The sequence below is a fragment of the Pleurodeles waltl genome, chromosome 8 (genome assembly GCF_031143425.1).
Source record: "Pleurodeles waltl isolate 20211129_DDA chromosome 8, aPleWal1.hap1.20221129, whole genome shotgun sequence".
In the NCBI taxonomy this organism is placed as follows: Eukaryota; Metazoa; Chordata; class Amphibia; order Caudata; family Salamandridae; genus Pleurodeles; species Pleurodeles waltl.
This window is the reverse complement of record NC_090447.1, coordinates 1,415,501,145-1,415,526,591: the sequence shown is the minus strand read 5'-3', so window position 1 is coordinate 1,415,526,591 and position 25,447 is coordinate 1,415,501,145. Positions and strand designations below refer to the sequence as shown.

Sequence of the window (25,447 nt, the reverse complement as noted above, 5' to 3'; positions counted from 1 at the left end):
TGGTCAGATTCCATCTCCTAAACCACAGGCAGATTTAACCAATACTTATACTGTAATCCCCAATTAGCTATCTCACCATTTGTAACAGTCTACAAGCAAGTCACCTTTTATGTCTTCCTGGACTACAGCAACAGACCTCAAACACAACTTTATCATCCTTTCAACCGTTCAAAGGAATAACGCTGTGAACTGCTGCCAAATCAAACTATCCCTGCCTCCAGCAATCACCCGAGGATAGAACAAACATCTGAAACAATCTGTTGTCAACAATATGTTTCTAAAGGCCCTAATGATATTCTGAATAGGGTCAATAAGTTGCACCTAGTTCAATTCATTTGATCAATCTCTCACTTGAAATCCTTCTGCGTTACCTGTGTAGGGTTTGATTTTAGGTGTTTCAGGACAAAAAATGTGAATCATCCATAGTAACTTGGGAAAGCGCTGAAGGGAAGGATTACTTCCTAGTCCACTCAGAATTATTGGAAGACTGGGGCATCAAACTAAGAAACCCTTCCCGAAAACGTTAACCACTTGTTTAACATCCAAAGAATGCACCCGTTATAACTGATGCTTCTAGAACCAAGGTCCCTGCGAATGCCATGCCAGCGGCCACTAAAGGCTAATCCAGTGATCCTGCTGCGACTGAACAAAGTTACTCAACACCACTAACAATCACACATAGATCAAACCATAATACACCCTGACCTCTCTAGGAGCAGCCTCCCAACAGTGCTTAGGATGCCTGGGCCTGGCATGTGACGGCGTTAAGCCAAAAGGGGCATGGTCTTCCTGAACTTGTCCACATTCTAGCCTTGACCAGGGCCCACTAAACTCATGTAAAATGCTTCAAAAACACAAAGGTTAGTGGCAACCCATCACCAAGGGCTACCTGTTTTTTTATATCAAGAATATTTAAAATTCATTAAGCAGTGATGACTTTTGACATTCATTTCTTACACATGCCATTTATCGTCTAAACAATTTGATGTCAGCCTTCCATTCACGTTAGCATTATAATAAAAGCGGAGGCTGATCTATCTCACCTAACGTCACTACTCATTAATGTATGTATGTATTAAACAAGGGGTATAAGGCAAAAATAAAGCAGGTAAAAGATCTGCCCACACTGCTAACCGATCTCAAGTTCAACTTTGTGGACACAAACATTTCCATTACAATCTGACCCACTCAAACTAAGATAATACCTGGTATCATGTACAGAATGAATATGTGAAGACCCCTCCCACCTTCCACAAAGGCCGTCTCAATCCACACTGACAACATTTTTACAAACTCAGCCAATATCCAGCACAGTTTAATCTTAATAGCACTGAATAGATGATTTGCAAGTGACATTACCATTGGCTGCATTCATATTACTAACTTATGTCAGGCAATTTTGGATCACACGTTTGTCTCAGTGTAACTCTTCCCTATTATCAGCAATTTCTCAATATACCACTGAAATGCTCACATCACGTAGATGTTTTCATTTTATTGTCCCGGGAATAAGAATCTTCTAAAATTACAATTTGGGTCATCAATGTGTGTCCAACAGTTGAAGTGACTGTATTAGAAATTAGACTACATTACAAAGCTTTTTTTCACTAATCTCTCCAAAGCAAAGTCCCCCGTAATAAGAGTACCCTGGGAAACTCTTCTGGCGTCATTAGACAAACAGTTAACCTCATCAACCCCAGGGCTCTATATCAGGCAACCCGATCACCATCACCACCATAACAAAATAGTTGGTTCTTGACAACCCTAAAATTAAAACAAGAACTTAATAGAGCTATTTGAACACTCTAATGATACCAGATACCATGACACTTGCTATGCTGCATGCAAAGTCATAAAATTACGAACCGACCATAAAAAGCTTGTATGAGACACCAAAAGAACTTACACTGATTCACTATGTCAAAACATTTTTAATATCTGCAAAATCCAACAGCTTCAAGAAATTATGGGAGTTCATCAACTCACTAGACACTGCAAATATGCACAGCGCATGTAGATTAGAATCTTTATTGGACAGTCAATGCCTTATTCAGTACTTGTATGAGGATGGCATACTAGTACAGTCTAACATCTTCACCAGACCGCCCACACTAGACTACCAACCAGTAAACATTGAGAACATTATTACACTCATAAAGAGTTCACGGTTTGTTGTTGTGCCTAGCTCCAAATCATATTCCACCAGTTTTATTAAATATGATTTGAATTACTGTCATACATTATTCACATTTCATAAGAAAGGCCCAATCAACACTACAGCAGCTACAGGTTAGATTATTTACTTGATGTTGCTGCAAAACTGTACATCAAGGTGCTTTTAGCAGATCTCCCCAACTGGGTAGAATGATGTAAGCTGTTGCCCCTTATCCAGACTGGTTTTAGAGGCAATTGCATGATTTTAGATGATATAAAAGCCTTATCAATGCTTATCGACAAGCACATTCAATCAAGCTAAAGTTTCTACGCAGGCTTCATAGATTTTAGAACTGCTTCATATTACATAAACAGGGTATTACTATGGACAAAGCTCTAGAACTGGGGTATTAACTCTACTGCATGGCATATGCCAATTATGTGACAGGTGGGTAGAGATTAAACTCAGACACTGCTATAGTTTTCCCTAAAATTTACAAACGAGCCCGAAAGCAGAGTTGTGTGTAAGGTCTGCTGCTGTTTGATCTATACATTTCTGACTTACATCTATGTCTAACTGATGCCTATCCGTCCCCCCTCCAAGTTCGGTGATATGCACATTCCAGTCATGTGGATGACACAGTGCTACTTGAAACAATCATTGGCAAAGCCAATGCTACTTGAAACAATCATTGTCAAAGCCAATAAGTCTTGCCTACCTTATTTCTAACAATAGCTAACTGTTTTGCAAGATGATTTCCAGATGCTTCATGACGTACATGAAGTATGTTTCCCAACAGACCAGTTGGAATCAACCTGCATTAGCAAAGCCACAGGTCTTGCCTTTGTGACATATTGGTTTTGCCGATGGTGTTTGGCCACATGGCACAGCATCCTTGATGCTGTGCAGCATGGCTAAAGTAAAACCAACAAAAAATGTAAATGTACAAGTCCATCCATGTAGTTTTGAAGGCTTGTGCATCATGCATGTGTGCGCTTACAAAATGCCTCATCCCCCTTTTTTGTTTTTAGTCTCCTATCCGAGTCACATCTGTATCTAAATACAAAAACAAAGACACAAAAGCGTTTTTTTTTTTTTTTTTGGGAGAAGAAGCAATGGGGGTGATGTAACAGGGGATCAGAAGCAACATCTGAAAAGGTAGGTGACATGGAAGTAACATGGCGAGGGCAGGGTAATAGAGAAGCAACGGGGGGGCGGGAGGCATGGAAGCAACACAGGGGAGAGTGGGGGGACACAGAAGCAACATAAGGGAGAGGGGATGCAATCACTGGTAAGTATACAGGCGAGCGCAACAGGGATGGGGAGAAGCATGCTGGGAAAGGCCTCAGCACAAGGGAGTGTACACAAGCAAGACAGCTCAAAAACACATGCACTATCTGTGAGTGCTTACACAAAAAAGAGAAAAGTAGTTCCCCAACATTGAGTACAGCCACCAGGCAAACAGACATGGTAAAGAGGCAATGATTCATGGGAGGCACAAAAACAAGGTTAAGAAGCTGAGGCATGAATAAGAAGTAGGCAAGTGAGAGTGACAAGAATGCCAACCAATGATAATCCAGGGGCAAGCTCCAAGCCCCTCTATGTACATGATAAGCAGATTGTGCCTCAAAACAGATGGCACATGCGCTGGCTCGACCTAAAAAGAAGCCTCACCTTATGGTGCTCTGGAAGGCTGAAAAATGCCAAAGATAACCAACTGAAAGCCGAAATGCCAGCAGAACATAAAGCTAGCAACCAGGATTTGATTAGGGATGCCGAAAGCTGTCAAACACCATTACACATCTGGAACGGGATTGTACATTAACATTGCTCTGGTTTATATAATTCAAGGTAAGCAAACCACAGCAAGCACAAGGCTGCTTCACATCAGCTCCAGTCCAATGCGCAAAACAGTTCTTCTCCCACAATCCCAGCTCTATTTGGAACAACAAGGAAGACTGAGGAAAAGCAAAATTTAAAATTCTTAATACAGGGGTGCCTCTAAGCAAAACAGCCCAGTGCATGACACAGTAGAACATTTTCAGAAGCATTCAGGGTGTTTGGCAACTGTATTTTAACAAAACTATTTATTTGATTTTTGACAGTAATCCAGTACATTACACATAGACAGCCGACAGGCACGGATATATCGTCTAATCCAGCATACATTTGGGATAATAGGGCTATCAGCCTTGCTGTACCACGAGCCATGACAATATAGGAAAAACAAAGAAAAACTAACAAAGTCAATAACAACAACCATACATCCACTGGTAGCACCAAATCATGTTGCAATCCACAGATTGATTGCTCCACAGCTGCCACCCCACCCACTGCCACCCTGCTGGATATGCGCTCATGCAGTGAATGCTCCGATTTCAGCCTTCAAGGACCTCTTTCGCTGTGTGCACCGCTCCAGGTGTATCCTACAGTAGGCTGCCCATCCTTTCCAAATTGTATAGTATTTCTTGGGGTATATAGATAAGCCCTTCCAACTCTAAGCTATGATCTAGTCCTCCCTTCCAACACTCCAGTGAGGGAGCAAGAGCTTCCTTCCATGCCCTCGGCACATCCCATTTGGCTATAGTAAGGCCCAGCCACAAAAAACCACGCCAATATCGGCATCTATCTATACCCTACGAGATGTGCAGCAACATACTGTGGAGTTGTTGGCAGGTTCAGCCCCAATATCCCCTCCAAGCAATTGAACAACCTTGCCAAGAAAGGAGCCAAAACTGCACTGCTCCAGACCATGTCTATGAAGTCCCCCATCTCATTTGGACATCGCAGACAGGTGGCAAATACAAGAAGCCTCTCCATTGTATATTAGACTATGTTTAGGTAACACATCTTTATAAGGTGGTACCAGGAGGCAATGGCCTCCTTGCAAGTAAAGGCCAGTGCCTGTCTCCCGTCTTCGTCTGCCAGGGGGCCCAAGTCTTGAACCCAAGTCTCCCGAAGTGGCCCAAAGGCATCTGGAGTGTTGGTGACTACGGATCGATATAGGACGGAAACCGTATGCGAAGGGATATTTGTCGGAAGTAGGTTGCCTTCTAGTGGGCTAAATGCTGGGATATCATCCAGGTGTGCGATATAGTGTTTGGCAATTCTTGCGGCTTAGCATTCTTCGAATAAAATTTATCTCTCAGGAAGAAGGACATTTCTAGACAGATATACATAAAAAATGTGTTGCACTGAAACTAAAGGAGCACCTCAGATCAACGAGGAACACTTACGTCACATTCGCTTCCAGTCTGCATCTCCAGGTAGGCAGGAGGCATCTGTACTTTGCTCAGCACTTTGAAGCAGGTCTTTAAGGCATGTGTGAGTTCTTTCAGACTTAGGGCATCCATGTTCTCAGCAAGTGACTGTGCCATGTAGCTAAGCATCTGTGGCAGGTACTGTGTCTGCACTTCAGAGTAAAGCTCCTAAAATGAAGACAGTTTTTTATTGGTATCTTGCTACAGTGGCATGTGCTTTTAACATATCAAAGAAACATTACAATAACTAATTATTAGTGCTCTCCTGTCTTTTTCCAACTTCCACTCATCCACATTGCCATACAACTGAACAAAAATATGGAAACCTTCTTTTCTCTCCATCTTCCTAAGCCATATCTTCTCCCAGAATTGTATATCAAATTAGAGAAGTGTTCTTAACTTCGGTGGACATGATAACTCTTGATAGTCTCTATTGAGGTAACTGGTAACAACACCAATTGATTCAAGAATACATATCCACAGGCAGGGTCTAAATGTGTTCTACTGACAATATATCACAATGTTTAAGGAATATAACAGTTGGGTTTTTCTATAACAATTATGTAAAGTGACCAGTTTTGTGCCTAGGTGCATTGTATCAACGTCTTTATAACCATTTGCCATACCTTGATGTTACCAAATTAGCTCAGCTAGTGACAGAAGACCTAAATCACCAGGTTACCCCAAGATATTTTTAATGGTCACAAGAACCTCGTTCCACAAAATCTGACGCTTGGAGCCTGCACATCAGGTGCAGAACTGATGCCTACTTCTCCACATTCTCTAAAACATCTATTTGGCACCCTTACAAATATAAAATGCATATTTCCAGAGTAAGATACCGCCAACATAGAATTCTGCAATTAGTTTCTTACTACTCATGCCCTTCTTCTGGGCACAGAAGGAAGATTATAAAAAGTCCCTTGACTTCTGTCAAAAGCATTCTGCAATAGTCTATATCTTTTTTTTCACATTTAAACGTACAACTCCATCTTTGTTTTTTATAGGAGTCTGTAAAGATTCTATATAAATCATAAAGCATTTCCTTTAATTGTGTTCTTGTAGTGATTAACTTCTAATTTTTTTCAAATGAAAGTCATTATAGACCACACCCTCAAACATGTCTGAAATTCTTCTATGAATGCCTTTTTCCAGGTTATGCAATAAAAATTGAGAGGAATAGCGGCTATGTTTTTAAGTGGTTGGGGGGTTTAATTCTCAAGTAAGAGCTCTTTTGTCTTACACCTGCAGAGTTGAGTGAGTCTGTTGCAATGCAGTACATATCCATGGGTCTCTGTTTTGGGGTTTACCGATCATGTGCCAAAGTACCCTTTTCATCACCACCAGGTTCCTGTGAAGCCAGTTTTTTCCCAAATTTCCTGTAACCAGACACCTAATAAAAGAAGAGCTGGGCAACCATAAAGTAATCCTCCATATCTGAGCAGGCTATGCCTGCCTTTCTATTGGGTAAATGAAGGATTTTTTTCAACATCCTATGTCTTTTGCCACCACACGTAACCCAAATACATTTATTTTGCAGTATTTCTAAAATTACATGGGATATTTCAATCAAGATGGAAATTATATTAACTTTGATTGCAGGCTTCCTCCCTAGACATGAAATATTCAACGCTTGTCTTCTATAAAGATCTTTAGCGATATTGTGAGAAAACCTCATTGCAAACCTCTATGGCATAACAATTTATATGCACTTGTTCTTTTAAAGACCTTGCTGCCCTATTTGACAACTCCAAACAAAAGTTTGCAACAAAAGACAAAAAAAACACATTTGCCTTCATACACTTCTAGTTCTAGAACAAAATGTTGGGCAGATTAAGCACGCTTGGTAAAAATTATATGGCGAAAGAGATCCAAAACTGTGTTTTCCCATTCATAATCACTTAGGAACCTTTATTATATGGTAAGAAGGAAAACGTCAGGACAGATTTACACAATTATACAGGAAGGTAGGGCATGAACCAATCTAAACATCCATTTTGGGATCAGTATGCATAAGTAGATTAGTTTATGAGAATGTAGGAGAAAGTAAACTAATTTTATCCAACAGTACAATTTGACAGACTGTTAAAGGATCAACTTTGAGAAAGATATTAAATCAGAGGCTAAAAAAACAGTTGAACCATTGTAAAGTAAATGTGTGCAAACACACAGATTTTAATAGGCCAAGAACCTCTGCAATCGTATTTGCTGGGAGAGGTGATCATTTTTCTTTCATCTGACGTTATAATCTGGAAAGTGGCCTAGTGAGTACATGAACAATGGCAAAAGGAAAAACACCATGCGCCTTTGTTGAGGCATGGTGAGCACAATTCCTTCTGGTGGGACAAAGATATACATCAAAAGGATGGAAAATGCCTCTTTGTGGATTTAAATAAAAACACAAAAATGCTAATTTCTTACTACTCTTGCAATTTGGGTTGAAGGGAAAATATGTGGGTTTATTTGAATGAACAGACTATGTCAGAAAAACTGCTATGGCCCACTACCTGTCCAGGGTCCTATGACTGACAACTCCTTACACCTGAAAAAAAACCTCACAGCACATCCCAAAATAGGAACCAGGAATAGCTTCCCCTCTTTTCTTCTCTAGCCTAAATTGCACTTGAGGGTTGAAGGAGAGGCAAGCCCTGGACCTAAGGATTTCTGGCACAGGCAAAACCTCTGCTTTTCAGGCTCAGGGGGCGATAGATCAGAAAAGGAGTGGCCAGAGACCACCACATTTGCCCGGAATGTATTGCTCATGGCTGCAGGACACACCAGACAGACTACACCCAGCCTGCTGGGCAGGTCAGGGGAAAGGCCATGCATGGCAGGTTCTGGGAGGTGGGGGTTTGGTGGAGTGGGAGCAGGGCATGGTTTAAAGATACATACAAGTTTTCAGTCAAGGCAGATGGACATAGAAAGAGTGAGCAAATAAGAATCAGGATGACTAAGCTAGGTAAAAGGAGAGAATACGTGTTCCTAAGTTTAACATCTAAGTTGAGTGAAAACTAACATAAAGCAGCAGTAATGGTCTAATCTGATTATAAGTGTTTGTAGTATCTCAGTAAATGTGCTATTAATAGTTATGCTAAAATGTATTTTGCAGTTGGGTCAAGTGGTTCAGTAAAGTCCTTGACATATGTTCTTTTTTTTGGACATCAATTGTCATTTTTAAGGCCTAAAAGTAGGAAGACAGTCTTAGCTGCTGTGTGAAGGAGTCTCATAAATTGGTGGGGTGCTGCAGTCTGGAAAATAATGACTACAGTATTAATACTAATGCCTTAGAGTTGTGTAACAAGCAAGGGAGTAGCAAGGGAGTAGCAATGTTATGATGTGAGTGGTTGATGCTATGTAAAACATTGAATGAACTCATTTTTTGTGCAGGTGAGTCACTTGAGTTAAGCATGCATGTAAGCTGTCTGTGTTTAAGGGAAGCAAAAGAACTGATACTCCTACAAGTATTACTTTGCATTATATTGGTAGGGACAATGCAATGATTTTGGCATCCACAACTATTAGAAATTGGATCTGTAATTGGCAGCGGTATGCACCCTGGCCAAGTAGGGGCCACAATCCAGGTCAGGGTAAGTCAAATACACAACCTAAATTAACCTGTGCTCACTCTCTGGTACCTTGGCACTGAGCAGGCAGACGTAACTTAGAAGGCAATTTGTAAAGTATTTGTGTAAAACACCTGCAGCAACTACAAAAAGACTCCACACAGGTGTATGAAAATAAGGATTATTTATCTGATGAGTACATCAAGACCAAAATGACAAAAATCCAATGACTATTCACCTTAAAAGATATCAAGAATAAGCACACTTTGTACGAGGCTCGTTCGAGAGCCTTTACGGTATTTATAGAAGAGTACGTGTTTCGCAATGCTGTAAGAGCAGCGAAGACTTGTTGGGTCATTCGGGACCGGCCCAAGTACTGAATTCAAATTCCAAATGTGTGTGTCTCTTTATTGCAGGAAGGGCAGCGGAAGCTTTAAGACCGCTCAGGTCTCAGTTATCAGGAAATGCACCGCCGCAGGTTGAAGGCAAGGTGGTATTGAGGAAGGCCGGTGCTGTGGCAGAAAGCAGGGTTGTACCGGAGCGCAGAGCGCCAACTGGGGAAGTGCAAGCGTGTGCAGCGCGTCTACGTTACCTGGCAATACGGACGGCAGGCTGAAAGGTAGCCACCCCAAAGCCTATGCAAAGCGGGCAGCAGGCTGAAATGAAACTGCTCCGAAGTCCTGAAAAAGCAGGCACTAGGCTGAAATAAAACCGCTCTGCGTTCTTTGATACCCCGGAGATCATTAGTAGAACCGGGTGCAAGTCAGTAAGCTGCTGGAGTCACTGTGGAAGTAGTTCTTGGCTCTTTGTCTGTTGAGCTGCCCTGCTGGTTGCTGATCTCTGGCCTGCAAAGAAGGAGAGCAGTTCCTTGAAACTATAAGGCACAGCAAAGTGGCGATCCTACAGCACAGCAGCCTTCACTCCATCAGGGTTTTGTCTTAGGTCCAGAAGTGTACTGATTTATGGGGGCCAGAGACCTAGTACCTATATGAAAAAAGTGCCTTTAATGTGGTGAATGACTTCAAAAGGTTTCTCTGAATTGCACGGGTCCCCCTTTCAGTCCAGCCCTGGCTCCAGACGGTGGGAAGTAACCAGACCCTCAGGCCACTGCCCTTTGAAGTGTAAGAGCCTTTCCCAACCTCTTCCCCAGGAAGACCCATCAGTATGCGGATGCAACTGAGCATCCTGTGTTATGTGTGTTTGAAGCAAAAGCACAAGTGAGCTGTCACCTAGCCCAGGCCAGACGTGCATTGGAGGCAGGCTGTGGGCACACAGGGCAGTGGGAACAGAAAAATGCCAACTTTCTAAAAGAGGCATTTCTAAAACAGTGATATTAAATCTGCCTTTACCAGTAAAGAAAGTTTTATGAACACCATTCTAAAGTTACTAAAAATGCTGCAACTGCTCCTCTCGGATCAGGAATTACAGCTTAAAGTTATTTTAAGGAATTCCCAATGAGCGTCTATGAGAGGGGTAGGCCTCTTAGTAACGAAAAATTACTTTGGTAGTTTTTTATTACCAGGACATGCAAAACTTAAAAGTACATGTCCTGCTTTTTACTAACATGGCATCCTGCCCAATGGGCTACTGAGGGCCTACATTAGGGGTGACCTTTGTAAGGAAAGGGGCGTTTGAGGTTTGGGAAGAGGTTTTAAATGCCAACTCCAAGTGGCAGTGGGACTGGACACAAAGGCTCTGCAGTGGCGGGCCTTAGGCATGTTTACAGGACTACTTAAGTGGGTGGCACAATCAGTGCAGCGGGCCCACTAGTAGCATTTAATTTACATGCTCTGGGTACATGGTATACCACTTTAGAAGGAGCTTATATATAAATTAAATATGCCAAATGTGGATACACCAATGTTACCATGTTTAGGGGGGGAGCACATGCGCTTTAGCACTGGTTAGCAGTGGTAAAGTGCTCAGAGTCCTAAAGCCAACAAAAAGATACAGCAAAAACAGGAGGCAAAAATCAGAAATTCTGGGGTAATACCTCCCCCTAAGGATGCCAGGTCTAACACTACAAAATAACTTTTTGACTTTTCTCATACCAGAAAAGGGCTTCCATTTGATTTTTCTAACAGCTATCCAATCTCAGTTTCCTTTTTATTGCGACAGGTAGCCAGACAACATTACTATGCTTGAGCCCGTGGCCTAGTCAATAGTAGCAGAAGGTACTTAGGTACTCATTTCCCATATCAACTGAAGAGATTTAGGTCTGATTGTTTCAGAATCAGAAACACTACCCGAAGATGGACCAAAAAAATGAAAATTCAATAAAACTCTCCATTTGGATAATGTATGCAACTCAATAAAACTATGTATAATGCTGCATAGACTGCAATTTACTTGAGAGAAGTGTGTTGGATATAGGAAATGTTTAAAGGTGCTGAGCCCAGCAAATAACGGGGAGGTTGCTTGACCTTTCTCAACTACTGCAATGCATGCTAGAGTACAGCATTTCACTAAAAGGGAGCAGAACAAAGAGGTAAATAATATGCAGCTTTGAGAAAGCCATGATTGCTTGCCTACCTCTCCAGAAAATTACTGGAACCTTTCTAATGAAAATCACCCAGGCAAAGTAGTTTTAACTATGACCCATCAAGTAACCTCCTACAGTGTTTTACTCTTAGGACAAATCAGAGATGTATTACCTTTATAAGACACAGCGGGAAACCACCTTAATTAGTAAAATAGTTACTTTAAATCATCATCGAAATTTACTGGTGATTCCCAAGAGATAACAGATACCGAAGAAAAGCCAGTTCAAAGTGAAGATAATAAAAGGTGGGCATTTGAGGCACCAGGAAGGAATGAGCCCGTCTGTACAAGTGGAAGATGTTAACCCTGTGCTTAGGAAGGCATGAAAGAGGTGGAAAATGCCTCCTTGCCCAAGTAAAAAAACAAAACACCATTCATCTGTGCTGCACATAGCTCATCTCTGTTCTGCCTCTCAATCCTGTTTTTGAGGAATCGATAAACTGACCATGTTTTTTGCACTTAGTCAGGAAAGCTAAAGGTCACCACTGCTGTCTACCAGATATATGAACATGTATAAAGGCCCTTCAGCTGCCCTCAAATAAAGTCAAAGGTGTTATAGAAACCAGGCAAAGCTGTTCACAAACTCTGCCAAGTTCTGTATATCTGATGCTTGTTTTAGATGTCCAACCACTATTGAAAGGAAGTTGCAGATGGTGTCTGATTAGAGGAAGGGATCATCTCACAAATATTCATGTAAAACATGCTAGACTCCTTACATTTACTATATTGACAAGATATTCAACAGAGGTAGAATTAAGAGAGATCAATATAGTGGTTAAGCTACAGATCCTCTTTACCATATCGTCACAATTGTGTTCAAATAGATGGTGGAGGTGTCTGAAGTTACTTTGCCCCATCTTGCACCACAGGATGAGACACCCACACATCCATGGGGAGCCCATGTGCCTCAATGATGGGAATGTGACAGAGCCCCCACAATTCTTCTATGATTGTGTCACAGGCTTACATGTGAAACCAAGACCAACGATGGTCTACAACTCTTTAGGAGTAAATTAATTTGAAATATAAAACATTACATTTAATTATATTTTACTTGGGCCACGTTAAACCACAATTATATGGTTAGGATCTAAACATTACAGACCTCAGTTTAATCACCACATGAAGTTTATGGCTTTGCTCTACATCGTAATCAGGCCACTTATGGTATTAGGCACATTCTTATTTAGGCACACAGAGTCAAGGAGGCAAGTTTTAAAACAAGCCGAATATCAGGAAGAGTGCAGCTAGTTTGTCTGTTTCGCCTACAGATGCCTGAAGTTGTAGACCTATCATCTCACACATATCAAAATATTACCAGCATTGCTGACCAACCTCAGTGTCAGAGGCAAATCAAGTTTTTGTGAATACATTTTTTTTTAACTCAAGGAAATGCGGATACTCTAATCACATTTCTCACCAGAAGCCTAGAAAGGGAACATTCTAGCAATTACAGATCAATTAATTCTACTCCTACATCATTTAGTATTAAGATTTTTAGTCATTTTATAGTGTTGTGACAACTGAGATACTCAAAACGATACATTGCGTCTGTGCTCTGTAGAGGAGAAAAAGCTGTGCACAGGCTAGTATTCTAATTATGGATGATAAACTGAATTGTCTCTATGGCATATTTTAGCAACATATTGTTTCAGAGGGGGAATTTATAATTGATCAGATGTCAAATCACTGAATGGAGGTTGGGATATTACTGATATATAACTGGAATCATTGTTTACAAATCAGTTGGGTACATGTTGACATTGACATGCTGCAATGGCCCTGACTTCTGTGCAGAAATTTAAAAAATAGACAAATTCTAGGTTTTTCAGGACTCAACTTACTCAGGGTTCATCTGCAACTGGCACTGCACAGAGAAAGGCTTAGACACTGGGGTTTGGCTAATCTTTTTTTATGTGGGGTACGCAGTTGTGGGTTAAATGGGCTATTTTCCTGGCAGCTATGGCAACCGGTTTGAATGCTGACACTAGGGAAGTGAATGTAGCTGTGCTGCACATATACAGAGACAGCCATTATTTTCTCATATCAAGATGGCTATCACTGTTCACCATATGGAGGCCTCGTTTTTTTCTCTTGCATTTTGCTAGAGTGCATCTGGATCAGTATAAGCAGTGACAGTACTTTAGCCAGCCTATTCTCTAGTTTGCTGCTTTGTAAATTTTCATGTTAATGGGTTTCTTTGTTGGCTACGATACATCACTGAGATCTTCCTTTTTGTCTTGTGTTTCTTGACAGTTACCTATTTTTACTCTTGTGCTTGCTGTTACTGGTCCTCAGCTGCAGGACCCAACTACTCCTACCAGTTTAGGACAACATCCAGTATCTTCCTTGGGCCCATCATCACAAGGCTCTGTATTAGTGTGGATACAGTTTTACAATCATACTTAGTGGTATGTGATGGTGTGTCATGTTGACTTGCCCACAGTGTTTCTCTCTCAAATTCTTGCTTCCCTCCCCTGGCATATGTTTCCTCATGACATGAAATGGCAGTTGTCATTCCCTCTCTAGGAACTGTAGGTCTTTCGTACTGGGGGGAATTTGGATTATTCTTGTGGTCCCTTTTCTCTTCTTGTGACAGCACTCCATCACCGTAATTTGACCAAGATGGGTTTTTGTTTGTAATATACCTTTGGATCTTTTTTTTTTTTAATTTAAAAGGGGCTGTTGTCAGAGCATTGCCTTGAATGCTAGATTGAAAAGAACAAAAAAGACCTAGAATTAAAGCCAAAATGCTGAATCCCCCATTTCTCATAGCTGAGCAGAACTATAAGTGGAGGGCGCCAGATTTCAAACTCCTGCTTGCACAATTACCTGTCTTTGATGTGCAGGCTTGCATTATCATGCTTCTAAATATAGGAGAGTACCGCAGTACTGATGCTTCATCTTATAGGCACCAGCAGGATGTCCCACCATTTTCAGTCCTCATAAGACCCTTACATCGAGTTGTGGATCGAAATGCCATCAACACTTCAAACAAACAAACTTGCTTGTTTATTACTTGTATACCACTGAGATTACAAATCATTTTGACAAGTTGTCTGTTGAGTAAACAACAACTTCCTTGATTTCTGTATATATGCTTGTGTTTGTAATTTGTTTTTATTGTGTTTCTTAGCACTTGGGGCATATTATTATATGTATTTATACGCACACTAGACCTACCAATTACGTCACATGGGGTCCTAGGTTAACTATGAATTACACGTAAAAAACAATAGAAAAATCACTTAAATCCTTTTGTGCCTTTTGTGATAATTTTTATTATTTTGTAGTTATTGTAGGTATGTGACTTGTCTGTGGCATTGTCATTCCATTTGGTGAGTGTCTTTTCATAAACTCCTTTTTACCTTTTCTCACATCTTACAATCGCTATATGTATAAAATATTGCATGGAACCACTTATTTAGGGGGCGGCAGCATTCTAAACAGGAGTGCAGCTTTTGTGAGTGTAGCTTGTACAGTGGCACCAGATACCAGGACTGCAAGGGCCCCACTGCACTGGAATTACAGATGTTTTTGTTTCTACTCAACCAGGAGATAAGGGGTCACATTCCTTGCTTGCATTAGGGCTCATGGACTATCAAGATGCCAAAATAATAAATCTTTAGGAAGCACTGATTAACAGGCAAAAGTGCCAATTTCGAACAAAGTGGCTGCTCTCTCCCTGTAGAGCAGAACTCATGGGGAGGAGGAGGAAAAGTTAAACGCTTTTCACTTTACCAGTATATTTTGGAATGTAGCCCGGTCTGTCTTGCTACTTTTTTAAAACCATGGCCCACTTCTACAAAACCTATTGGACATGTTTACAGTATACAAAACTTAAACTGGAAATTGCAGCTGTTTTTTCACTTGTTTCTGTATCTAATACATATGATGAGTGTTGGAAGACAGATTGTTAGTAGGGGTAAGTACACACCTACCACTAGCAATAGGGCCACCAATCCAATGTTTGGTCCAGTCAACGTATCAAAACATCAGCCCCTGGCTCAACCCCTGGTAGCTTGGCAACCAGCAGGCTTAACTTAGGACACAGGTATGTTAAGCATTTAAATACACCAATACATTAAATAAGCAAGACACAACACACAATACAAATCCCACACCAATTTATAAAAATAGGGAAAAAAATTATCTTTAAAATGACACCAAAATGACAAAAATCATATATTGAGAACCGGAGATATGATTTTTTAAAGATTACATTTTAAAAAGTTCTTAGAATATCAATAGTGCCAACCGGGGACATCTGGTCGTGCTAGACTGGGACCAAGTCACAATTTTAGGCCAACAGCGATTGAGCCCTGAGCAGGCGGCCTCGGGCAAAGTTTTACCTTCTGACTTAGTTGTTTTTCTGGAGCTTTTTTCTCTCGCCATCGGGCAAGGCTCCTTGTTAGGCTGGGATCCGATGCAATGTCGTCAGCCTGAGTTTCTGCAAAGAATCGGTCAACTCCTGGAAGTCTTGTTGACAGGGAAAAGCGACAGAGTTTTGGCGGAATGAACCTGAAATTCAGGCTGGGTCACAGTCTGGTGGCGGCGGCTTGACTCTCGTCAACTGGTCGGTCACCTTATGGAGCTTTTTCACAAAAGTTCTCCTAACTTCAGGAACTTCTTCCTGAAGTTCCTCTGGAGGGTTCAAAGTGTCCCAAACACAAATCAAAGAGTCTAGAAGCTCTGAGATAGTACTACAAAGTTGGGACCACAAGTCTAACAATGCACCTGATCAAATCCTTAAAAGTCCTTTGGACACACTCCAGGCTGAAGACTTTTGAGACAGTTGGTGCAGGCAAGCTCTGTTAACCTGCTGTTTTCAGGGTTTCCACTCCTTAGTCCGTTTTTAAGCAAAGTACTTAGGGCTGTTGTTCCAGTGTGCAACAGGAGCAGTACTTCAGAGTGAAGTCCTTTGGGTTGCAGGCCAGGGTTCCAGCAAGGAAATCCTTCTTCTTGTGCTTTCAGGCAGCAGGTCTAAGTGGCAATGTAGCTCCCAGATATTTATTCAATCGTCTTGGGGGACAAGCAGAGGGACACCCCTGTCCAATGAGAGGGAGGGTGCCTTCTAAAAGCATGACAGTTTCCTCCAAAGTGTGGCACTGTCTTGTCCCACAGAGCACTGCACTTTAAAATCCAAGAGGAACGATTTCTCTTCAGAGGAGCAAAAATGTGGTTAAACCAACCTACTGGTGTGGCTCATTTCCATTAACATTCCCCCTCCAGACCACCTGCAAATTCCTACCCTGGGCCTGCTCTGTGTGTGTGGGGTACATGGTGAGAGGGCAGGCCTGGCTGGCATTCCTTATTGCTCTGCTTCCTTTGAAGCCCAGTTTGATTTACCCAGCCCCCTTCCTTGCCTGGCCTCTACAGCAGCAGACCTCCCCCATCAGATAACCTCTGCTCAGTGCAGGCCACTTATAGCCTCATCAAATCAGCCTGGCTAATCCTGTTACGGCTGACCAATCAGATAGGCCACTACCAGGCTCGATTTCGGCTTACAGAAAATAAAGTTCCATAACTTCTTTTCTGTATTAGTTATGATAAATTAAACTGTGGTAAGCTTTGGATTTACCATTATCAATCTTTTGAGTCTTTTCATGAGACATTTAGCTGCATCCTAGCAATATGTATACCTATATGAAATATTCTGTGGAGCTAAGTATCTACAACGAGGGAAAAATGAAGTGGGCAGTTTTCCACTCACTAGGGCATATAAAACATATTTTATTATGTCCCTGTTTATAGTTACATGGCACACCAGCACTGGGGCACTCAGGAGAGACCTGAGGAGTGACATATGCAAACATAAGGTAGACTATCACTTTGTAAGTACTTTTAATTCCAAAGTCAAATTTGCACACATTTTACTTTTTAAAGACAGCCTGCAAGGCAGGACTGCCTTTAAAATGACAGGAGGCAACACAGCAGTGCAGGCTCCAGTGAAGGAAATCTACTGGGCCTCTCAATGTCCCTGCCCTATTATTTACTTATTAAATACAGACTTATAAGTAGTTTGAATCTCCCTTGCGCTGTTATACATTAAGGACTTACAGGGGTCTGTCATTGCCAATTGCAATAGTACCACATTACCATATACCTTTTGATCAGAGCACTGACCTTGGGCCTGGTTAACAGAGCCCAGGGCACAGTCAGGGTCAATTACCACCAGTATCAGTCAGAAAACAATTTGAGGGTAAACGTGCTAAAAAAGTATGGCTGTCTCACAATTAGATGTTTGGGTAGAAACTTGAGATTCTGCCCCAAACTGCATCACCGAATGTCATGGTGATTTTGAAAAATCCTAGTTTCATACAAAGTGTAGCAAATGTATTCCGCAGGAGAGTCGTAAGTAGCTGGTGTTGCATTTTGAAACACACTGTAACAAATATACTAAACATCATGCAGTATTACATTGTCATTACAGGCAGCACATTTCCATTGAAATGGCCTCTACATTTGCACAGACATGCAGTTTTACTGCAAAAACTGATATAACACACAAATGATAATGTAAGGAAATCGTGTTTCAGTGAAAAAAAATAATTTGAATATCAGTAAGCAAAAGTGCCTAGATTTGTTCTGATCTAACTAAAATCATTGTTTCCATCACACTTCAACATTACAAAAACTGTACTTCATTTTTGCTTTCCTGACTGTCTGATATGTACAGTTCATTATCAGGTACTTACATTTTGTTGTCTGTTACAAAAAATGACATCCTACAAGCTTTCCTTTTACAACCTTCCACTTACCCCAGCAAGATTGTAAACATAGTTCACTTTAAAACCGCCTCTCGATTTGCAGTAAACGAATGAAAGGTAAACGTTAATACCCTTGTCAAAAGAATAAGCAGCAGTTTATTAGGAGGCACAGCCTCGCATTTGACCTCTGTATTTGAAGCACAATAAATGTGACAAGATAAATACAAAATGCTCTTGTGCAGTCCACTAGAAATCGGCTTGTGACCCACTAGTAGGTCGCAACCCACTGATTGGGAATAGCTGCATTAAAGTGTAATTCCTCTGTAATCCGGTATCGGTAATGCCAGGTGCAGTATTACCACAGTTAGTTATTTGTTGGGACAAAGCCCACCTGTAATGAGGGCTGTAATGCCCCAAACCGCTGCCCCCATAGTCAGATGAAAAAAAAGTGTTGATGGATTTGCCTAGATGAAAATTATCAGAAAGATATTCGAGGCTAATAAGAAGTTGATTCCAAGGGGAGCACATCTGAGATCTCAAAGCTCTATCACTGCAGACTTTCTGTCAAAGTGCAGGGATTTAAAACACTGATTAATTAAGCTGCAGAGCGAACAGCCCGGGAATATGCAGATATACAGATTTTCGTTTTATCAAGGAGGGAACCCTCAGTCAAAAATAATGATATGGAACTGCCAGAGCTTTCAATTTTAGAAATGTTCTCACTACAAGCCATTGAAAATTCTTCCATGCAAGAGAGATACATTCTGACTTGTATAGCTTAGGAGAAGCCTAGCAGTGACGTCTGGACATCGTGTTTTGTGAAAATGAAAAACAAAGGGGAGCAAGCAGAGGAAGAGCCCTGGAGCACACTGTAGTGAATCTTAAGGGTTTCAACATCAAAGGGAGGGAGGAACACCAATTGATTCTGCTGTTTCGGAAAGGAAGACAGCCTAACCAACACTCTTCCCCAGTGCAAGCCAAGGGGCGACAGTCTCGCGTTCCGTTCATCAATCCAACAGCATCAAGGGGTCTGCACAGACAATATTCATTTGCAGTTATATGTCGTCTAAAACTGACAACATAGCTAGTTCAGCGCTTTTGATTGGGTGAATGCCTGAAGTGGTAAATTATAATAGTTCCGAAATGACTGAGGTTGGAGGCAAACTGATTTTTCCATATAGATGGTCAGGAAAAAACAGGCACAAAATAAGGTGGACATTTTCTGGCTCTGTGGCATCCAGCTTAGGCCTGTTCAATAACATATATACTGCTCTTTGAAGAGCAACCAGAACCATGCCATTTTTAATTTTCAATGGATTTTTAACCGATTTTCAAATTAAACATCCATCCTAATGGAAAACCATTGATTCCTACCTTCCCCTCAATAAAAAAAAAAACACATGAACAAAACCGTGGGATACGAATTGGAGTTCTGGTGACATCTTTGTCACTCCCAAAACCCTCCTCCCCCATCAGCTTTATCTGACTGGCTGTCATATGGTGAAGGCCCAGTCCCCATTGTCTAGCAGGTGATGTTAGACCTCTATTGTCCAAATTTAGATGTCAGAACAGCGTCTGGCATTTTATTAAATCTGTGGTTTCTCCTTTCAAGTTGTATGCTATTTTCGCATCCACAAGCAGTTGCCTTGGTTTCTAAAGCCACAATTTTTTATTTGCTGGACATTACCTTGTCCCATAACTCTTGAATGGTTTTTAGTGGAAACAAATAGGTGGGTGTACTTCTTCAAACATCACCTGGGGTGTGTTTTATCTATAGTACTTAGCCTCACAGAGGTGTGGTGCAATGAATATAAAATGTTGTATAGTGCTTCTTACCCTTTTGCATGATGTGCAAAACTGTTTATTGGTATACAGAGTCCCAGTGTTTCTGACCGTTGCAAAACCCAGGCCTTTCTCCCAGCTTCTCTGATGTGCTTGTGGGGGGTCGTGTACTGATAGTATAGATTCCTATGTCTAACTGTCACATTGTTGTGAGGGTCCAGAGGAATTTTTCTAAAGATTTAAGTGGCCATGTGGTGGCTTCTTGAATGTGTGGTTGAGTGAACCTGCAGCTAAACTGCAGATGATTGAATCTCTCCCACTTGGCGATTACTTATGTATATTTAATGTTGTCAAAAGAAGAAATTGCCCCAGTACTAAAAAAGTCCTGCAGCTGGAATGAACCCTGTGCCCAAAACGGGAAGCAATTTCTATCAATGCCTGAGGAGAAGTCTGTACCCTCAACTAGAAGAGTTATGGGGGGTGGGTATGAGGAAAGTATCCTATATCTGGTCCAACAGTACCTGGTCTTTCGTGTCACTCTTGTTATGCATGAGACAGAGATGTTGACGTCACTGTACCTTTGGGATCCAGGAGTCCTCGCTGAGGGAGAGTGCCATCAGATTTTATTCTATGAAGCACCATATCTTGGCAGTTTCACCCTGGAGCCACCCTCCAGTACACTGCAATTGGGCTGCGTTGAAGTAATGTTGTGTCAGGTAGACTTGGCCTCCCTCCGCCTAGGGTGAGTCCTACAAAGGTGAGACCACCTCTTCCATAAAGGAAAATTTCCTTTTACACTTACTCACAGAGTAATACTTGGGGTACCATGGGTATATCCCAAGTAGGGTTAACCTTGGATTGAATAATCCTTGTCTATTGGAAGGAAGGGGTCGGATTCTTTTGGGTCTCCCTCAAATAGAGACACTCAGCCGAGCCCCATTGTCCCCTCCACACCTTTTGTGTGCATAGATGCTTGTTTGACACCTTTGTTCAGGTGTCTCTCGCTTTCCACATGCGTGGCACAACAGCAGGTGGCAGATTTGCATCAGACTCGCTTAACTCCAGAATGGCTCTTGCTTTTTCTGGGGTGGATAGGGTATGTAATTGGCCTTCCCAATGGAAAAGGATATGAAATGGGTACCCCTACCTATATATTTAAATAATAATGTCTTTGAATTTCAGCATATCTGTCACTGCTTTAAATGATCTACGTTTGGCTAAGGTGAAGGGGTATACGTTTTGAAAAAGCAGTAATGTTGCTCCATTTAACGAGATACAGCAACCCTCTCAGGCCAAGCCCTGGCAGATTCCTTTTCCTCATAAAAATGCACTATAGCAATGACATCCAGATGGGAACTCCTGGAGGTCTGCCGCTAGTAAACTCTGTGTCCTATTGTGTTCTATCCAGTATAAATGGCAGCTGGACCAATCTCTCAGTTTTGATTTGAAGAGGTTCGTGACATGCACTGGCCAGCTACCACTTGATATTTCTTTGAGTGGCGAAGCTGCACAGATAGGGAGCAATAACTTGGCTAAAGCACTCTTTAAGTAGGCTGGCTGGGCAAGCACCATGTGAAGACCGAGATTACATATGTTGCTAGAGATTTAACAGTTTGGACACACACTCTGGGATGAAAAGACAAAGCTCACCTGGGATAGAATTGTGGAAATAGGGCAGTGGTTCCCAACCCTTTGACTTCTGTGGACCCCCACTTTATCATTACTGGAACCCAGGGACCCTCGCGGAATCATTTGGAGGAATTCGGGGACCCCCCCACTGAGTCATTACTGAAAGCTGTGGACCTAATCTATTAATATAATTTCATTTTCTAAGCAGTAACGGACCACCCAAGGAGGCTTCACGGACCCTCAGGGGTCCCTGGACCACAGGTTGGGAACCACTAAAAAAGGGAATTCTAGTTCTATTGCTCTGCCTTTCAAGCACTTGAAGGTGCTCCAGTATAGCTGATTAATCAATCATTCAATCAATCAGTCAGTGCCTACTCCAGAGACAGACTGAGTGGTCCTATGCTATTCTGGCATCTCTGAGATCATGTCAATGGGTGACTGTCTGGAAAGAGTACTGTGTTCTAGAGAGAAAAGCATGTATAATGGCTCGCTTAGTACACCCTGAAAAGATCTAATGGATCTGTGCTCAATAGAAGTGGGTCATTGATGGAGTCATCACAGAATATGTATGGGTGTGTTAAGTTGGCCCTAATTTGTTTCACCAGTATGGAAAAGACTGTCTTCCCATCTCATTCCCATCTGCAATCCTATTGGACGATTGAATGTGCAAATAAGAGAGATAGGTTAAGGAATTGTCTGAGTTTATAGTGGTTTATATTGGTTCTTGAGGACAACTTCATTGATTTGAGTTTCAACTGAGAGGTAAAAAATGTAAATGATGCCAAGATTTTTTACTTTGTGAATGGAAATAAGAGAGCAAGTCCATTGTCACTGGCCAACTAAAAGGGATCATTTTGTCACTATTGTCTACACTTAAAATTTCTGAAACACGAGTGTGGGGGGGCGGTCAGGTTTTAAGGGGCAGGGTCAGGGTAATATTGTGTTTGGGTTGGGTGGGTTGCGATAATTTTGTATTAAGGGCGGGTGTGGGGTTGGGTCTTTAGGGGCGGGGTGAGGTGGGGGGGGTCGGGATAATTTTGTATTTAGAGGCAGGTTCGGGTTTTAAGGGGTGGGGGGCCAGGGTAATTTTGTGTTTAGGGCATGTGGAGGGGGGTCGGGTTTTTAAGGGCGGGGTGGGGGATCGGGGTAATTTTGTATTTAGGGAGGGTTGGGTTTTAAGCGGCAGGGGTGGGGGTCATTTTGTGTTTAGGGCGGGTGCGGGGTTGGGTTTTTAGGGGTGGGGTGGGGGGCAGGGTCATTTTGTATTTAGGGGCAGGTTCGGGTTTTAAGGGGCGGGGTGTCAGGGTAATTTTGGGTCTAGGGCAGGTGAGGGGTCGGGTTTTTAGGGGTGGGGTGGGGGATCGGGGTAATTTTATATTTACGGAGGATCGGGTTTTAAGGAGTGGGGTTGGGGCAGTCGGGGTAATTTAGTTTTTAGGGGCTGGGTAAGGGGGTTGGGGTAATTTTGTATTTAGGGTGAGTGGGGGGTCAGGGTCATTCTGTTTTTAGGGGCAGGGTGGGGGGTTCATGGTAATTTTGTATTTAGGGCAGGGGGCAGGTTATAGCGGTGGGGGTAATTTTGTATTTAGGGGCAGGTGGGGGGGGTCGGGTTTTAAGGGGTTGGGGTAATTTTGTGTTTAGGGGTGGGGTTTTAAGAGCAGGGATGGGGGGTCGGGGTGATTTTGTTTTTAGGGCGGTGGGTTGGGTTTTTAGGGGTGGGATCAGGGTAATTTTATTTTGTGGGTGGGAGGGTCAGGGTAGTTGTGTTTTAGGGTGGGTGTGGGGTTGGGGGTAGTTGTGTTTATAGGGAGGGTGGGGGTGGTATGCGAAAACCACATATGCCGTTCCACACATGCTTTTACAAGGCATGCCTTTACAACGAAAAATCATCGGAAAGGCATGCGTGGTAAAGGCATGCGTGGAAACAACGCGTTGTTCCAACCGCATTGTTCAGGCATGCGTGGTTGGCACGTGCGTTGTTCCATCATAAATCCTTTCTATGTAGTACCAAAGACACTTGTTTTGTCATCTATGTAAAAAGGCTGCAGAGGTGCCATATCATCTAAGACTTCAGTGGCTAAAGAATTAATACCATGAAGTACTATTTCAGCTTAGAATCGCAAGACATAGTTCAAGAAAAGTGGCTAAAGCCGGATGATAGTAGCTGGCCAAAGTGGATAGCTTTCCAATAGTAGGAAGCAAGACTGTGAAGTGAGGAATCAGATGGGGTGAAGGTGTAGTCACCAGGGGTATGGGCGGGATGTTTGGCACCCACTCTAGACAGAGCTATAAGGTAATTTAATTAGTAAGAACATAGGTCTGAGTAGGTCTGGGCACCATTTAGTGAAATAACATGGCTAGGACATAAATCAACAATGTTGGATCAAGAGTGTCGGCAAGTCAACCCATAATTGTCATTAACAATCATATTTTTCATAAGGCATTTCACATCAACAAAGTACTTTTCATACACACACACATCAACTAAATGTAGTAAACATGCTCATCAGCTATAACGTTTGCTCAGGAAAGAACAATTGTTTTACCAAAGGAATAACATCCAGAAGGAAGACTATGAGTGTGCACAGTTCAGAAATTGTCGGTGGCACACCCACATGATTCACAGATGATGGTCTGGGGTCTGTGAATTTCTGTCTGAAATTTCAAAGAAAACAAATTTTACATATAATGTTTACTATATTCACTCAAAACAAACAGAAAATCTGGAATTTAATTATTTCACATTTACAAAGTGTGAAACATTTGTATATTTGCAGCACTACAATTAATCGTTTAGTTGAAATCATTTTCTAAATAAAACAGAGTACTCTCCCCCAAAAGTTGAGTTTTACAGGAAAGTTAAAAAATAAAATAACACACCTATACAGAAAAAAAGAGCTTTTTCAAAATACTAACCAGAACAAAATAGGAATGACTAAAAGGGGCAATGCAGAAAAAATACCTACAGCTTCAACACAGATTTTGTCTATGTATTCACCCAGTTCACAATTTATAAAAATTGTCAGCCATACACTGCAAACAGCTGTCTCTCACAAACATGTGGTGGCTGGAAGATGACTCAATACTCTCTTTCCAAAATGCAAATGGGATTGCTTAGGTAACGTATGCTCCATTTAACAAGGTTTAGATCAGCAGTTTGTACTGGCGCTGTCTGGAGATTTGTGGAAAAATTAGAAGGTCATATTTTACTAACAACAAACTTTGTATGTAGAGCACAAAGCCTGATGTACTGTCTCTTCTCTCGTCTCTCACTCCCTTCCCTAGCCCGAGTTTACATTTTCCAATTATTAACAAAGATCCTAACATGTTACTCCCACGTTCGATTAAAAGTATTAATGTGAAGTTTCAAGGCTTCTACTTTCATTTATGTATCTACTTTTGCTTCCATCTACGGTTATCCTTCCAACACATCACTCACCATCGAAGGAATAGTTTCTTACCTGTAACTCCAGTTCTCTCATAGGAGTATTTCCATGATAGTCATAAGCGTTGAATAGTTCCACCCGCCTGAGAGGACCCTGGAGCACTTTTTCAAGTGATGATGTTCAACTTACTTCAGGAAGGCCTGCAAAGTCACTTGACAATTTCAATATGCAGCCTAAAGGAAAGGCTACAGAGTCCGACATTCTTCATCTTGTCTGCTTTCAAAAAGGACAATATGCTCTGGCACATGCGTTCAAATGCATGAAAGAGTCGAAAATGTTCGCAGAAAATCTTTCACAAACCTATTTGTAATGCAGAATAAGGATGAAGGAGTGCAGGGCAGTGTAGCCCACAGGCTGCCAT

General features: G+C 41.8%; 1 protein-coding gene across 1 annotated transcript in view; it reads right to left on the bottom strand.

Moving 5' to 3' along the window:
- Positions 1-25,447, bottom strand: part of DOP1B (DOP1 leucine zipper like protein B) — a 604,399-nt gene that overhangs the window by 275,437 nt on the left and 303,515 nt on the right. The window contains exons 12-13 of the mRNA XM_069202530.1: positions 24,187-24,295; positions 5,392-5,583 (exon numbers count right to left, since the gene is read on the bottom strand). Coding sequence (XP_069058631.1) covers positions 5,392-5,583; positions 24,187-24,295 — 301 coding nt within the window. The remainder of the gene's footprint in view (positions 1-5,391; positions 5,584-24,186; positions 24,296-25,447) is intronic.